Source organism: Choloepus didactylus, chromosome 4 (assembly GCF_015220235.1).
Source record: "Choloepus didactylus isolate mChoDid1 chromosome 4, mChoDid1.pri, whole genome shotgun sequence".
NCBI classification, from domain to species: domain Eukaryota; kingdom Metazoa; phylum Chordata; class Mammalia; order Pilosa; family Megalonychidae; genus Choloepus; species Choloepus didactylus.
The window spans coordinates 139253476-139271724 of NC_051310.1; the positions used below are offsets into that span (position 1 = coordinate 139253476).

At 39.2% G+C, this 18249-nt stretch overlaps 1 protein-coding gene across 4 annotated transcripts in view; it reads left to right on the top strand.

The window, feature by feature from the left end:
• The window catches only part of VPS39 (VPS39 subunit of HOPS complex), a 45324-nt gene that overhangs the window by 13581 nt on the left and 13494 nt on the right, over positions 1-18249 (top strand). For all 4 annotated transcript variants that reach the window (XM_037834222.1, XM_037834221.1, XM_037834219.1 and 1 more), the window contains 8 exons: positions 40-82; positions 1292-1386; positions 2302-2400; positions 2865-2957; positions 5639-5822; positions 8958-9078; positions 9163-9283; positions 12051-12180. In XM_037834222.1, the coding sequence (XP_037690150.1) occupies positions 40-82; positions 1292-1386; positions 2302-2400; positions 2865-2957; positions 5639-5822; positions 8958-9078; positions 9163-9283; positions 12051-12180 (886 nt within the window). The remainder of the gene's footprint in view (positions 1-39; positions 83-1291; positions 1387-2301; positions 2401-2864; positions 2958-5638; positions 5823-8957; positions 9079-9162; positions 9284-12050; positions 12181-18249) is intronic.

Sequence of the window (18249 nt, forward strand, 5' to 3'; positions counted from 1 at the left end):
AGAAATGTTTAATTGCTCTAATGATTTGCTGTTTTCCAGATCCACGTGGTTTCCCAGTTTAAGATTCTGGTCAGCTTGTTAGGTAAGAAAAAGAGATGCATTTGTATTTCATGTATTAAAAAACAAAAGCTGTGCCTAATTAACTCTTTCATAGTCAATTTGGTAGTAGTTACTTAACAAAGAGCTTACATGTTCCATAGCATATGTGGCAGATTACACAGGTAATAAAGGCAATAGCATCCCTTGTAAACTTGTACTCTGTTCTCCAAGGAGTGTTACTTTGTTCATTCATTCATTCATTGCCCTATCAAATATATACTGAGCCCTACTTTGTGCAAAACCCGGTCTAGTCATTGGGAATAACAACTTGAATGAAATGTGGTTTCTATCTTTGAAGCTTACTTTCTGATTGTGAAGACCAAATTAACAAAAAATTATCATAATACAGTGTGGTAAGTTACAATGGAGATTTATAAAAGGTAATTAGAGGGACTCTGGTGTCTAGTGGATGATTAGAATTGAGGCAGGAAGAGAGATGCAGGCAGAGCAATTCTAGGCAGAGAGCCCAGCTTGAGCAAAGGCTCTGAGATGTGGCAGTGTGTGGTTAGCAGGCCACTGTGGCCAGATTTAGAATATGTGGTGGAGAGTCACAAGAGACTATTAAGGGCCTTGTTTGAAAAGCTGTGGTTTTTACTTTTTCCTGGAAGGCAATTAGTTAGTCCTTTGCTTGACAAAGCAAAAGCTTCTGTAATATTCAGCCCAGGGGCCCTATAGTAGAGTCATTCTATCGGTTCCTAGGTCCGGAGGTGAACAATTAAGGTACCAAATTGTCATGACTAAAACTAGGTAGTAGGCCCAAGTGAAATTATTATTTTACTTTCCTAGAAAAGAAATCCTTGCCACAGGTTTATACAGTGGCTTTCCTTTTTCTTATTGGAGCCTTCTAATGTAAGTAGCTTTGAAAGCCATTCATTGCTTATACAAGTATTGCATCACACATTTTCCAGGAAGACAGGGTATAAGAGTGCTTTGGATGTGAGAGAAGAGCTCTTTTACTCAAGTCCAGCCCAAATTTCTGTTGAATGCAATATTGAAGTTCAGAAGACTGAGTTACCTTTTAAATGCTTTGTACTGAACAGACCAGAATGAGACATCGTTATTAGTGATGGTACATCTTCCACAAACATTTGCCATTTTGTTTTTTCAAATGTTACACAGCTTTTGGTCTTGAAGGTGGCTCTACTAGAGAATTGTGATGATATATACTGGTGTTATACTTTTCTCCAAACAGAAAATAACATTTATGTCCATGACCTATTGACATTTCAACAAATCACTACAGTTTCAAAGGCAAAGGGAGCATCACTGTTCACATGTGACCTCCAGGTAAGTGTCAGCAAGATGAAATTTGGCTTTGTGCTTTAATAAACACAGTCTTTCCTACATCATTCCTCCCATTAGATGGGAATAATGACATTGATAACCCAAACCTGGCAGAGACCTCAAACAGAATATTTGAATAGGAATTTCCCCCTCAGTATGTGTGGTCTGAAATTGAAACATTTGCCTTCCCTATATATGTGCTAACTACCAGTGTGACCTACAGCAGCAGACATCTGTATGCAGGAGGCAGCTAACTAAGGGTAAAACCATTAGTGAGAAACCAAGACTGTAATAGTATTATGAACATAATTATAGGACATTAAATTGACTCTTATTTGAAACCTATGACTGTGATCTTTGTCTTTAGGGAGTTTTCATTATTCAGAAAATACGTCTCTCCTCGTTTCTGCCAATGCATCATTCTTACATTCTTCAGAATCTGCCTCACCCCTCTACTCTACTCTGATCACTTTTTAGCATTTATAGTCTACTTTGACACTACATTGTTTTATACTTAAGCATCTTCTTTCCCTGCAATCCTTTAAAAGGTTGAGAATGGGCCTGTGGGCCAGCAACTGACGCATGCTCATCCCTGATGCAGCATGTCTTGGTAGCCATGAGTGAGAAACAGTTAAGATAAAAAGGAGGAAGCAGTTTGTAAGCAAGAGCTTGCCCCCAAATTTTCCTCCCTGAGTTATGAATGTCTGCATAATTTATTGGTTCTGGGGTCTGTGGCTGGATGCCCTTGGGGTGAATGGTGTTCTTCTGCTCAGCTTCCCCCCACACACACGTGCACTACATTGTAACTTCATATCACAGATTGTGTAGCCATTTAAAGGTGGAAAATTTCTAATTTAGCTGTAATTCAGTTATGGAGTCATATGCTTGCCCTCATTTGTTCCGGGTGTCTCTTCCCAGCACACAGAGACTGGTGAGGAAGTGTTACGGATGTGTGTGGCAGTGAAAAAGAAGCTGCAGCTCTATTTCTGGAAGGACAGGGAATTTTATGAATTACAGGTAAAAGACCGTGTTAGCTGGTCCATGGGTTGGGATGGGAGTGGTTGCTGTAGTTGACCCACAGCTGGAAAGCCTTCTTGTTAATTTCTAGTCAAGTTCAGGATCCTAATCTTATAGTTCTCCCCAGATGAAGAAGACTCTGGTGTGAAGTACATGAGAACTTGTTCATGCCCTCTTGTCTAAGTCTTGTAGACTCTGGAGGCAGGGGTAATATAATTCTATAATTTCCATTCAGATTGGTTTATTTCAGAGTGGGCTTAAACACCTTCACCAAACGTACGTTGTCTAATTTATGGATGGTTTATATCTTCATTATGGATGCTATCCTAGCTTTATGCTTGGAGAGTTGTGTTCTAAGTAAAGTAATGGTGATTTTGCAAAAAGAGGTGGAAAAACAAGAAAGTCATGATTTTTTTTTTTCCTTTTAACATCTTTCCAGTTGAATTCTTGCTGTCTTTTATCAGGGAGACTTTAGTGTACCAGATGTGCCCAAGTCCATGGCATGGTGTGAAAATTCTATTTGTGTGGGTTTCAAGAGAGACTACTACCTAATAAGGGTAAGACCTTATTATCTTTCATATATTATCAGTTTATCTGGAGGAAGATGATGAGTATACTGGGAGGGATGATTATTTGCTTCTGAATTTAGGTCAAGAGAGTCCCTTAAATAGATCCCTTTGGCATAATAAGGTTTGGGTTTGTGTGTTTACTTTCATACTTGTAGGGCTCTCAACTTTTTCCACAAATAAGATGTCTGACTTAGCCTGTCAGGCAGAATCAATTCTTATGTCCCTAGATAATGGATTACCCACATCGTGTGTCTAATTATTGGGTCAGATATAACTCTGGACTGCTTGCCTATGTCCAATAGCATTGTCATGGTCTGCTCTCTGGAAGCTTCAGTGCCCAAGAATTATAAACCAATTTTAGTGTTAAGTACTTTTAGGTCTTCAAGTTTCCTGCCCCCCAGATCTTTTAGTATAGTTGTTTAAAAATTACTTTTACTGTTTTTATATTTTAATTTCAAAAGCCATATGTGTTAGCATAGAAAGTAAGAAAATATAGATAAGGAAAATAAAGGAAGTGCAAACCATCTATAGTTGCCCTCACTCAAAGACAATCACTATTAATGTTTTGGTTTATGGGCTTTGTTCTAGTTTGCTAATGCTGCGGGAATGCAACCAGAGATAGATTGGCTGTTATAAAAGGGGGTTTATTTGGTTACACAGTTAAGGCCATACAGTGTCCAAGGTAACACATCAGCAATTGGGTACCATCACCGAGGATGGCCAGTGGTATCCGGAAAACCTGTTAGCTGGGAAGGCACGTGACTGGGTCTACTCCAGAGTTCTGGTTTCAAAATGGCCTTCTCCCAGGACATTTCTTTCTTGGTCGCAGCTCCTCTTCAAGATGTCATTCTCAGCTGCTCTTGGGGTGTTTGTCCTCTCTTAGCTTCTCCAGAGCAAGAATCTGCTTTCAGTGGCTGTCTTCAAACTGTCTCATCTGCAGGTACTCTCTCAGCTTCTGTGCATTCTTCGAAGTGTCCCTCTTGGCTGTAGCTCCTCTTCAGAACGTCACTCTCAGCTGCACTGAGTTCTTTCTGTTTGTCAGCTCATTTATATGGCTCCAGTGATTTAATTTAGACCCACCCTGAAAAGGTGGCATAACACCTTCATGGAAATTATCCAATCAGAGTCATCACCCACAGTTGGGTGGGGCACATGTCAACAGAAACACTCAAAGAATTACAGTCTAATCAACACTGATACATCTGCCCACACAAGATTACGTCAAAGATAATGGCATTTTGGGGAACATAATACATTCAAACCGGCACAGGCTTCCACCTTACTTAGAAAAATATCAAGTTACTCACATTGTTTTATAACCTGTTTTTCTCTTAATGTAAATGATAAATAGCTTTCTGTGACTTTATTTTCTCCAATATGCAGACCATATATAGAAAACATTGATATATATCATTAATTTCATAGGCTTATTTAAATCTTTTATATCCACAGCCCTCTCACAATCCAGACCTGATGATTCTAGGGCTGTTTCACCCCACCTGCTGTGAGAGCTCTTCCTTGTTTATCTAAGTAATATATTTGTTCCATATTTATATTGTTGGGATATCCTAGCTCTATCAGCATCAGAGTTACAGACTCGTAGAGGAGTCACTGGTGTCCGACTGACTGAATAGTATCTAGGCATATAGGTGCTAGTAGAAGTCTGCAGGGGGTGGTGGGGGGCTGAAGCCAAAACTGGAGTAAAACTCTCATTCCTCTGACTACCCTGGATGCTGTCATCTCTTTCCTGGGGGCAGAATCTTCTGAGGGTGGGAAATCTTGGATTAGAAATGGTTCTTTTAAGAATTATTTATTTATTTTTAAATTTACACACAGTAAAATTCATTCTTTTTGGTGTACAGTTCTAAGTAGTATACCTCCCATCACAATCCAGATTCAGAACAGTTCCATCACCCCCAGAAATTCCCTCATGCTGCCCCTTTGGAATCATCCCCTCCCCCTTCTCCCCAGCTTCTAGTAACCACTGATCTGTCCTTCACCTCTTATAGTTTTACCTTTTCCAGAATGTCTTATAAATGTAATCATACAGTATGTTGTCATTTGAGGCTGGCTTTTTTCACTTAGTATAATGCATTTGAGATTCATCCATTTTGTTGTGTGTGTCAATAGTTTATTCCTTTTTATGGCTGAGTAGTATTCCACGATACGGATATTCCACAGTTTTTCCATTGGGTTGGTTGAAGGACATTTGGATTGTTTCCAGGTTTTAGCAATTTTGAATAAGGCTGCTATAAACTTTTACATACAGGTTTTTGTGTAAGCATGCTTTTATTTCTTTTGGGCAAATGCCTAGAAATGGGATTGCTGAGTTATATGGTAAGTGTATATTTGAGTATAAGAAACCAACAACCAACCAACAAAATGGCTGTAGCATTTTGCATTCCCACCAGCAGCATATGAGAGTTCTAGTTGCTCCACCTGCTTGCTAGCACTTGGCAGTGCCAGTTGCCAGGCTAGATGCTTTTCTCTATGTTAGAGAAAAATAACTGGTTCTGCATCATAGTGATAAATTGTGTCATAACAAACTGTAATAGTTCCTCATGCTGAACAAGGAGTATTTTTGGCTTCTCTAGCTTTTGTGTTTTGTCTGGATTTTTTCCAGACTCTGGGCAGGGAATGCTGGCTAACTCATTTGTGTCTTCCTGTAGGTGGATGGAAAGGGCTCTATCAAAGAGCTCTTTCCAACAGGAAAACAGCTAGAGCCCTTAGTTGCACCTCTGGCAGATGGTAAAGTGGCCGTGGGTCAGGATGATCTCACCGTGGTGCTCAATGAGGAGGGCATCTGCACACAGAAATGTGCCCTGAATTGGACAGACATACCTGTTGCCATGGGTGAGGACCAACAGTAGCTGCCATTTCCCACTTTCAGCTTGCGTTGTATGCTATCCCTGAAAAATGGAGTCCCCTTCACTAATTTTATAAGACTAGGTTGAGTTGTGTCATTCATTCTTGATTCTTCTTATAACTAGCCGTGTACTTTGGGATCATTAAAAACTGGATATTCTGTTTTTCTAGGAAGTTTTGCCCCAGAGAGAAAAAAATTTAAATAGAAATATACATTTTAGGAAGTGATTATCTACTGATATTTTTACTTCTTAGTTTTCTTCTTCCTCTACCTTCATTTTAATTGTTTTATTGTATCATGGGCCAAATAGATCACATTTGGAAATTAGTGGAAATTCCTTATTTGTTCCTAAAATGCACATAACTCAATAATAAAGGGTTTTCAATGTAGTGAGTTATTGCTGCTATTGTTTTTATAGCTTAGAGTTGCAAACTACATTTAGGTGTCAGTCTGTGTTCCTGCTCCTTAGATGTTTCTGTTCCCACACCTGCCTCAGGCTCCCAGATTTCCATGCTGATACTGCCTGGAAGCGTATGCCCACCCTTGCAGTCATTCATTTTCAGTCAGAAGAGTAAGCATTATTAAAATAGCTACTGCTGAGGCTTGGGGAATATGGGTATGCTTTCTGTTTTCAAGGACTCTAGCTGAGGAGACAAGAATTACATTTTAGCTAAAGAGAAGAAATATACCAGGAGGAAGATAAATCAGAAACACAGAGTTTTAGAAGGCCCAAGAATACACAGAGTAACAAGTTTAAGGAGCTGAACCTTTCACGAGAGGCTTCATGATGTTCTCATGGACCTTGTTTTCCTTTCAGAAAAGAGACCTGGTAGATAAGATGAAGAGCCATGTAATATTCGTAAAGTATGCTTCTGATTTCCCCAGTGTGAGAGTTCCTGTTTAAAAACCTTTGCCAGTGCCCAGGTGCCTTCAGCAGTGTTTCTCAAAAATGTTTCTGTGCTTTAACATACTGAAGGAGAGGACAGTCTTTGTAGGTAGGATAGGGAGAATCACCATCTTAAGGAGGACTTAACTTCTTAGAATGCTATACATTCTGAACTTCATTTACTTCTCTGCAGTCATCCCTTTGTCCTCGCCCAGGCTCCAGTCAGCTGGGCTCCCCTACCTCTGCCACTGTACATGCTGTTGCCTTTTTTTTTCCTTCTCTCCCCAACAACCTCCTGCTCATATAAGGCCCTGATCAGAAGCACTTCCTCTATGAAATATTCTCTCACCCTCAGGAAGAATTAATCATTTCCCCTTGGTGCTTCCATAGCCCTTTTAGGTATTTGTCACGGCACCCCTACCGTCACGCTAAACTGTGCTGAGTTGTCTTTCTCTTCTGCTCGCATAGGCGCTCCTTGAGGTCAGGATTCAAGTCTTAATCCACTTTGAATCTTTATTACATGATACAGTGTCTGAAACATCATAGCTCTTGATAAATGCGTGCTGAATAAATGAATTATTATCGTCAGGAGCCATTTATTCTGTTTACTGCACATCAGCCACTCCTACCAAGTTTTGAGGATTTAAAGAGATCCAGACCACCTCTGTGGTCTAGATCTGAACATACGAGAAGATGTGAAAACCAAAAGTGGTTTCTATTATAGATTAACTTTTTTTTCTTTATTAAATGAGATCTTTTAAATGGGCCACATTGAAACAGAGAAACTGTATAAATATTTATGCAAGTTAACACTAAAGAAAATTGTACTAACTTTTCAAAATGAGGCCAGCAAAAGAGAGAGAGAGAAAGAGAGAAAAGGGGGTAGAGAGACAGACACACACATAATAGAAAACATCCTTTTTATTTTTTGGTAGATATAAAACATCAGCATAATAATGACAATAACATTCAAATCAATAGAAACACTGTTTAGACCTCAGTTGCCTCATTTCTGAGTTCCCTTCTATCTTTGAAATTTTATTATACTATTTATTTAGAGTATAAATTGCAAATGTAATATAAAAAATGTTTTATCAGAATAATTAAGAAAAAATTATTAGCAAATTAACTTCACTAAGAAACTACTTTTGTAAACATATTCTTTGAGATTAAGTTTCTGTTGATAATTATGCCATCTAGTGGTTTGTTTTTTACTGGTTCTTGATATATGGAATACAGTCATAGAAAATATTTCTGTTATTTTTAAGTTGGTGAAATTAAATTTAATGTATTATATAAATAGTAACTTTATTTCAAAGTTCATTGTAAAGTAGATCCTTATTCAGTCTTATTCTGAGTTTTTGTATTTTAAAGGATTTATTTTGTGTTGCTTATTTTCTGAATTCCCTCCGTCTGGGTTAAATCTCCACCATACAGTCTTCCAAACAAAGGAAGACTTTCCTTGCAAGGATTTTATAGTTCTTTCAGCTCTGCTTTTCACATATTGACTTCTTTGTATTCTTATGGGATTATTCTGCTTCATCTAGCCTTCTAAGCTTTAGATGGTCATATGCCTGTCAAAAATTACAGTGAGAAAGAGTTGATGTAGTGAATGTTCTTTTCAAAAGTTAGAAGAAGAAAGAATGGGGAAAAGTGGTGTAACCCAGGAATTTAGACTGGATCTTTCCCAACAAGGGTACATTTTGGTCACAGATAGTTGAGTGAAAATGTTTCTTCAGATGTGTGTAATAGAGGAAAACAGTTGTAAGACTCACAGCAAGTATCAAGTAGGAAATAATTACCCTGAGAATTCCATCTAGCTACCTTCTTTATGAACAATTAAGCATCAAATAGATTTTTGTATCTTTTTCCTACGAAAATCTGAAGTAGAACACCATTGACTAGAAAGGTGAATTCTTTCTTTTAGCATAATATTAGGGATAAAAGAAGTTAAGTAACCATGTTCTCCCGCTACTGCATTGTCAGGAGCAGCTGCAGTTGGCCTTTTCTGGCTTAGCTTTGTTATGGATGAACAAGGAGCAAAAAAAAAAGACTTCTCTTATTATCACTCAGGCAAAGCAATTTTTTTTTCTTTCTGTATCAGTGTAGGATTTTGGCTTGGTGCTTAATAAGTAGACTTTTGGGGGATCCCATTTAAATGCAACTCAAAATTGCCACTCCATGAACCCAAAGCCTTAGACCAGAACTACATCACAATATGTTCTCTCTTGTACAGAGCACCAGCCTCCCTACATCATTGCAGTGTTGCCTCGATATGTAGAGATCCGAACATTTGAGCCGAGGCTTCTAGTCCAGAGCATTGAATTACAGAGGCCCCGTTTCATTACCTCGGGAGGGTAAGGAATGTCTTTCTTTACTGTGGTTGCCATATTATTCCAAAGCCTGTGTTCCTTTGCTAATATTTTTACTTCCACCTCCAGATCAAACATTATCTACGTGGCCAGCAATCATTTTGTTTGGAGACTCATTCCTGTCCCCATGGCAACCCAAATCCAACAGCTTCTCCAGGACAAGCAGTTTGAATTGGCTCTACAGCTGGCAGTAAGTCTTTGCCTTTCTAACTGTTCTAGAAAGTGGGTAATTTTGGTTTAGATGTTCGTATTTTGTTTGGACTAGTAGAATCAGCACAGAGCTGAAAGTCAAAGGGCTTGAATTCGGGGTCTGATTCTGTCACAAAATATCTATGTAACTCTTAAGTCATTTCACTTTTTCAGGTTGCTTTTCCATCAAATGTAGAATGAATGAATCAATTTTAATAGTACTACCTCATAGAATTATGGGAGAATAAGCAATTTAATAGATATGGTGTAGTCTTGAAAAATTAAAAGCAATACAAACATTAAAGTATAGTAGCAATCATAAATGTAAGGTTACAGCCTAGATGAATGCAATAACCAGAGGGCCTCCCAAATTCCCTTTCAATAGTAGGTTCCTATGTTTGGATCCATATTCGGCGGTTATGTTGAAATCTCCTCAGGCTGTTACATTCAACAAGACTGCAATCTTATGTTTATTATTGTTACTTCCCTTTACCTGAGATATTGTTCACAGCAGAGTAGTGACCATGCTTTTGTTCCTACAGTGCCTCCTTTGCCAAAAAACTTCTGGAGATTGACTTCAGAGTCTGTATCTCATTCTTTTGAACATCCTCAGTGATGACCATTGTCTTCCATTGAGGGTGGATTTGATTTTAGGAAAACAACCAAGTCATTCTGAGCCTAACCTAGTCATTGAACTGGTAAAAGAAAATTTAGGTAATTTTAGCTAATTTAGGTAAAAGAGAATTCATTTATATAACGATAGTAGTAGTAAAACTTAATTTTTAGGATAGGTTGTAAATTACTTCTGCAAGGGAAGTGTTGACCACATTTTTTAGAATAAATACATATATTGTCAGCTATAGTGGCTACTTTTGAAGAGCAACATTTATTTTAAATGTGTAAGTTCTGGATTTAAAACAAAAGTTTAGTCTTTAGAGTTAAATGTGTTTAATAGCCCATAAATATTATTTCTTTCTTGGAGCATTTAATTTCAGCATCTTACTATTCTTTTTTTCCCCTCATATGCATTGTCCTGTATTATTTTGATTTTCATTTTTCGGATGAATACCCATGAACCCATCATCCTACCCAAGAATAACAGTTTATCTCTACCTATGTGCTCCTCCCCACCCCATCCCTCTACCTTCCTTCCAGATCTATTATCCTGAATTTTGTGTTTATCATTCTCTTAAAAAATTTTTTTTGTTTAGTCTTTCACAGAAATATGTGTGCTTAAATATACTATTTTTGAACTTTTTAAAAAGGGTATCATGTAGTGTATAGCTTTTTTGTAACAAGAAGGTCTTGGTGTCTTTTCACTATCTTCCTGCTACAGATTGTCTGTTTAATCTTCAGTAGGGAAAATGGTAATGGGTTGCCATTTTTCCTTCTCTTTTCTAGGTTTGTAATTGCTATGTGCTCTGCCTTTCTTAGGACACAAGAGAGTTGGCATTATCTTAGCCCTCAAGGAACCTATCTTTTATTTGAATTGATAAAAGAGCATACTGAAATTTCCAGAGGGCCATTTCATACTAAACCTCTGGTATTAACAAAAATGTGAAGCAAAATGCTAGAGAAAGGGACAGTTCATTCTGGTCTGAAATAGGCATCCTGAGGTTGGATATACTGAGTAAACCCTTTAAGGAAGGGTAAGATTAGGACCAGGAGCAGGAAATAGGGAGAGCTTTTGGGCCTAGTTGAGGAGCATGAGAAAGTTAAAGAAGTGAAAACAAGTGTGGTAAATTTCAGGATGTTTGGAGTCCATCCTGACTGGAGCAGAAGGTGTGGTTTGAGGGTCTTGGAAATAAGCTTGAGGAGGAGGCTGATGTCAGGTTATGGAAGCCTTTAAAGACCCAAGCAGGAGACCTGAGACCAGCTGCAGCCACGTATTGATGATGGTCTGGACCAGGGAGGTAGCAGTAGCAAAGAAAAGGAAGCAAGGGAAAAAATTAGGAGACTTTTTGAAGAAGGAAATTAAATTTGGTTAAAGTTTGTTAAGGGGGATATAAAGGAACAAAAGGTTGTAAGGAAGAAACAAAGATAATAATCACTATCTTTTTTTTTTAGCTTTTTACAGTGAACAGCAGGGCCTTTTCCAAACTGTGCCAGTTATGCTGATGTCTTTCATTCCTTGAACATGGCATGATCTCTGTCATTTTAAGGCCCTATACAAGTGCTGTCCTATTTGCCTGCAATACACTCTCCTCTTCCCCTCTTATCTATTACATGACCAACTTCACCTGGCTAACTCTAGCTTGTCCTTTACATTTCCCCTGACCCATCGCTCAGATTGGATTGGGTACCCCTCCAACATGTTTCTGTCATCACTCTTGCTCTGTTCTGTTTTGTTTTTGTTTTGTTGTTTTTAAACAAAACTCCAGACTTTAAGATTTCAACAGTTTTTGGTTTTTTTTTTGTTTTTTTTTTTTTCCATTAACATCCTTTTTCTATTCCAGAATCAAATCCAGGATATTACATTGCATTTAGTTGTCATGTCTCCTTAGTATCCTCTGGTCTATGATAATTTCTAAGTCTTGCTTTATTTTTCATGACCTTGACAGTTTTGAGGAGTTCGGGTCAGGTATTTTAATTGCTTAGTTACTTGTCAGTCTTACAGTTAGATGGATAACCCTGTGAAGTCAGATACTATGTGACTGACTTATCCACTTTGGTGTTTGTAGCTCCTAGGATATTGTCTATCACCTAGTAGGTACTGAGTAAATATATGTTGAGTGAATGAGCCCTTACGTATTCTACTCTCTCACCAGGAAATGAAAGATGATTCCGACAGTGAAAAGCAGCAACAAATCCATCACATCAAGAACTTGTATGCCTTCAACCTCTTCTGCCAGAAGCGTTTTGATGAGTCCATGCAGGTCTTTGCTAAGCTTGGCACAGGTAACAAGTGGGTGTGGCCTTGGAATAAGGAACCGATGGAGGGAGAGGCAGCTGGGAAGGACAGAGAGAAATGATACCAGACTTCTAAGAATGGGAAAAGTTTACTCTCATCAAAGCTGATATTCATGCCTCAATATATGCCCTTGGGGTATCTATTCAGTGGTTACATATTTATAGTCCTGATCTTACTAATCTGGTCTCACCTGTGAATATGGACTTCCAGTTTTCCAGGATGATTTGCCCTCTACATTAAAGAAAGGTAACAAAAAAGCATTCAGTTCAGTAAATGTTTATTGATCATTAGTATCTATTGGATGCTGTTCTAGACAGATGTCCCTCATCTCAGCACAGTAGGGATTAAATAGTAGGTCATTTTTGAGAGCCAGTACTGGGAAGTGCCATGTTTCAAAACCCTTCCTTTTCTCAGTGTTCTAAAAATTCTCTAGACATTAGAGCTTAGTAATGAGGAACGGTATCCTGGAGGCAGTCTGACTGCCTGGCCTCAGGCAAAGTTACTCAACCTCTGTGCTTCAGTTTTCTCCTCTGTAAAATAGGAAAAATAGTAATACCTTCCTCCTGGTATTTGCTGTGAAGATTATGCAAAGTGCTTTGAATAGTGGTGTGGCACTTGATAAGTGCTATGTAAGTGTTTTCTAATATTATTATAACTTTTCATTTCTGTATATTCCATTTTTGTTAAATTTAGATCAATTTTTATATGCTCGGTTTTGACCCTGTATCATATTATTTATCTCTTTTCTTCTTTTCTTGGTCTTCTTTCCACCGTCCCTCAACTTTGGCCAATAATGAACTGTGGTAACTTCTATATCAGTTTAGGTTCTTGATTGTAAGCATGGAGGCCAAATCAGGATAATTTAAGCAGAGAGGTTTTATTGGACTATTATGGGAATGACAGAAAGAAGGGCTCACAAAATTGTTTGGGAGACCAGGCTCAGGAATGGTTAGGAACCAAGGAAGCTCTGAAGGATCTCCAAGCAGGAAGCAGGAAGTCGAATAGTAATCACTTTGTAACCAGGACAGGCCAGCAGTCCTCCACTAGCACAGCCATTTCCTTAGCTGTTGCCGCCATCAGTTCCCTTTGTGTAGCATCCTCAGTGAAAATTACCCTCAACCAGCTTGTATTAGCCATCTAATGCAACATAACAATTCACCCAAAATTTAGTGACTGAAAATAACAATAATCATCTGTTGCATAGGAATTTGGGAAGGGCTGGGCCTGGCAGTTCTTGCTTAGCATTTCTCACACAGTTGAAATTGTATGTCGGCTAGGCTGTTGTCACCTGAAGTCTTGCCTGGGATAGAGGATCCACTTAAAGTGGCTCACTCTTATGGCTGACAATTGGTGTTGGCTATGGGCTGACAGCCTCAGTTCTTACACCGGTGGACCGCTCCACAGGGCTGCTTAAGTGTCCTTATGCATAGCAGCTGGATTTTCCCTGACTGAGACATCTAAGAGACTTGGGTAGAAGACTCAATGCCTTTTATGACTGTCATTTCTGTAGTAGTCTATTGATCAAGGCATTTGAAAGGGTCCTTCCAGGTTCAGGGTAAGGGAACATAGACCTCACCTCTTGATGGGGCAGTATAAATGTTACATGAAGAGCATGTAAGATGGCCATTTTTGGAAAATACAGTCTGTGGTGCTGCTTGTCATCCTTGCATTACTTTATCAAGAGCAAAGGGATCTGATTGGCCTGGATTAGGTCATGGTCCAACCTCCAGACTGTACCAGGGGTGGGGAAAGAGGTCTGGCTCCCTTCTGCTTCTGAAGGCAAAGATAGATGCCTAGAGCTAGCACCCCACCAAGACTATATATACATAGCATGGAAGGAGGAGCTCACTGAAAGGAAATAGGTTGCTGTAAAGAAGGGGGATGGATGTGGGATAGCTTCAGATCATCAAATCGATAAATGCCTACCATCCTGAATGAACTCAACAAGGCATTGTTTTCAGCATACCACCAGCTCTTTGGGAAGACACTGGAATAGTGAGACAGAGCTGCCATAGTAACTTCACCCTTTTTCTATGTGCCAACCATACTTAGACCCCAGTCGTAAGACTTTAAAGTCAATCCTGTGGCTACTACCTTTTAATCATTTTTCGTTCCACAAATAGATACTAAGTGCTGAGAGACTACAAGAACACTCTACTGGGCCCCAAGCAACAAAATCAGATGGGAATTCTGTTTTCAAAGAACTGTCTTGTAGGGAAGATAAGGCACAGTTGAATCATTTCCAGCAGCTGGAGGAGATGTGTGCTGGTGACAGTGTTATCTAGTGGGGCATCTGGCTGTTGACAGCACCTCTGTTGACTGACTTTGGTCTAAGGTCTAACTTCAGTCCTGAGGTCATCAAGTCTAGAAGTGGATATTCCTAGTATACTCAAAGTTCATCAGACTACTGCTGACAGACTGACCTTGACCAAATCACATGAGACCAATATGTTAACAGAATAGTCCTTTATTCATTTACAGTAAGGAGGATAGATCCCTTTTCAATGACCAGAATATTGATGCACAGGACCTGGCCACCTTGTTTATCTGTACTGAGGTACAGTCATTATACAATGCCTGGTATGTGGTTCTGTATAACCTTACGTTCTATAACATATGCTCATGAAAGATAACAGCGCTTATGGGAAAAAATAAAGTTGAAGCAGACCACTCAAAACCTATGCAATTTTGTGAGTACTGTTTTAGTTTACTTGGCTGCTTAAGCAAATGCCATGCAGTGGTTTGGCTTAAACAATGGGAATTTATTTGCTCAAGGTTTTGAAGTTAGGAAAAAAATCCAAATCAAGGCATCATCAAGGTGATGCTTTCTCCCCAAAGACTGGCATTCTGGGGCTAGCTGCCGGTGATCCTCGGTCCTTAGATTGTCACAGGACAAGGGACATGGCAGTGTCTCCTGTTCTGTCCCTTCTCTTCTTGATTAAGTTGATGTTCAGCTTCTGGCTGCTCCCTCTGTGGCTTTCTCTCATGAATTTCATTTCCTTTATAAAGGATGCAGTAATAGGGTTAAGACCCATGCTGATTGAGGTGGGCCACTCGATAACTGAAGAAACCCATCAAAAGGTCCTACTTTCAATGGGTTCACACCAAGGGATGGGTTAAGTTTAAGAACATGTTTTTTTTCTGGGGAATATACAGCTCCAAACTACTATAAGCACTAATAAAACAATAACAGTAACATCCAAAAAAATTATATATCCATTGGTGTTTGTACCCAGCATTTATAGTCCTTTTCACTCCTAAAACCTTGGGTTATGCTTCCTCCTTTGAGATGTAGATCTTTGAGGACATTTGCTTCTAATAGAAACCAGTTTTCTCAAAATAAAAAATCTGATCCTGGGTATAGACTTCTTTATGAAACAAACAAATAAAAAATTAGCATGCTTCATTTGCACTTTTGGCTATCCCAGATGACTTAACTTAGTAGAAAGTGTAGTGGTTCTTCAAGCTGCTAAATAGCCACTACTTACACTAAAGGAGGACACTTCTATACGACCTTTAGCTCCTTTCTCTAGACTTTCATGTGTAGCTAAGGCTTTCTCATTAATTGTGTGAAAGCTGCCCCTGAGCATTTCAAAATATTAACAAGCCAGGAAAAATTGCACACAAGCTAACACAACTTTTGCCTAATATTGACATCATTCCCCCATTTATCAACTGCATGTTGATAAATGCTCATTCACATTAAAGAAACTCAATGTAGAGCAGAACAGAGTGTATCTGGGAAGACATGTCAGAAGATTGCTTAGGGAGTAGAGAATTGGAGCAAAAGGAAGTCGTGTGGAAGTGTTTGATGTGAGCCAGAGGGAAGCCCCACTGCAGAGAACAATCTCAAATGGCTGAAATACTCATGTCTACCAGGCCCAGTGCTCCTCCCCCATAGTGCAGGATGGACTGGGCCCAAGTTTGCTTCTTTGGCCCTCCCTTTTTTTTTAAATTCAGTTTTATTGAGATATATTCACATACCATATAGTCATCCATGGTGTATAATCACCTGTTCACAGTACAATCATATAGTTGTGCCTTCATTACCCCAATCCATTTTGAACATTGTCTTTACACCATAAAGAATAAAAATAAGAATAAAAAACAAAAGTAAAAAAGAACACCCAAATCATCCCCCCCCATCCCACCCCAATCTTCATTTAGTCCCTGTCCCCACTACTTATCCACACTTTACACTGGGTAAAGGACTGTGATACACAAGGTTTTCACCATCACAGTGTCACCCCTTGTAAGCTACATGGTTATACAATCATCTTCAATAGTCAAGGCCACTAGGTTGGAGTTTGATAGTTTCAGGTATTTACTTCTAGCTATTCCAATTCACTAAAACCTAGAAAGGGATATCTATATAGTGTATAAGAATACCCACCAGAGTGATCTCTCGACTCCATTTGAAATCTCTCGGCCATTGAAACTTTATTTTGTTTCATTCCGCTTCCCCTTTTGGTCAAGAAGATGTTCTCAATCCCATGATGTCGAGTCCAGGTTCATCCCCAGGAGTCATATCCCACGTTGCCAGGAAGATTTACACTCCTGGGAGTCAGGTCCCATGTAGGCGGAGGGGCCGTGAGTTCACCTGTCAAGTTGGCCTAGTTAGAGAGTGGCCTAGTTAGAGAGAGAAGGCCACATCTGAGCAACAAAGAGGCACTCAGGGGGAGACTCTTAGGCAAAGTTATAAGGAAGTTTATCCTCTCCTTTGTAGCACCGAGCCTCCGAAGGGCAAACCCCAAGATAGGGGGCTTGGCATAGCAAACCGTCAGTCCTCAATGTTTATGAGAACATCAGCATCAATCCAAGTGAGGAACTCCAACACTTCCACATTTTCCCCCAGCTCCTCAGGGGTGCCCTGTGTATATATTTTTATTCTCTGCCCGAATCACCCTGGGATGTGTTGCTGTTTCATGCTAACCTGTGCAAACCTACCAGATCTCACTTCCTGTTCAATGTTCCATGTAATCATGGTGTTTGAACAAGCTGACTGTACAAGTTAAATTGTTTAGTGTACCACAGAAAATATAGATCCTGCTCCAGATAGCCATCTCTTCCCTTGGTCTCACACAGAAGTTGAAGTTGTAAAAAACAGTATCATTCTTAACCCTTTGGCACGCTTTGCCCTAGTCCCAACAAGATCTCCTTCATTCATATCTCTAATTGAAGTCTAGACTTTTTCAGCTTTTTAAACAGTGGCTGTATGCACTAATACTGCCGTTCATATCTGCCGAGCTCTAGCTCTGAGCCTCAGGTGCCACACAGATACTCAAAGTTCAAGAGACCATTAATCATCCCTTTTGTGTCCCACAGATAGGCCCCTCATAGAAGTGTCACTGCTGTAGTTTTATTTCTGCCCCTTGTGAGTCAGAAAGAAGCTCTTGTCTCCTCCCGTCATATGTTCATTTCGTTAAACCTGGGGAACATGAGGCCTATGAGTAGGCTTTAGCAAGTCTGTGAACCACCCAAGACTAAATGTAAAATTTTGTTTATATATGCATTTTTCTGGAGAGAGAATCAACACTTTTCATCAAATTCCCTAAGATGTCTAAGATTCCAAAAATGTTTAAGAACCACTATTTTAGGCTTATTTCCTTATGGCAACCTACAGCTTATACATAAATAGTTCTGTTGCAAGGTAAAAAGTTAAGTGCTATAGGACTCTACAGGAGGACTTGATGTGAAGACTCAGATTGCATTGAAGCCCTGGGATTTGGGACGTCTTGGTGATTGAGTATGGATGGTGCAGAATGGCAAGAGTGTGAGTGAGATATTTATATTGCTTGGATCCCATATTTAGATCTGAAACTGAGCCTTAGACTGTCGAATTGGTTCTACTACTATTTTCATTGTTCATTTATTCTTTCACTCAGCAGATGTTTATAAGGCTTCTAACATGAGCTGAAGACTAGTCAAGGTGGCAAGTAATGGAATAAAATAAGACAAATTCCTGCCCTTATGGACCTAATGTTCTGATGGCGAGGGAGCAAATAAAATAAATACACAAAATTATCAGTGCTAAGAAAAATAAAGCAGGGAAAGGG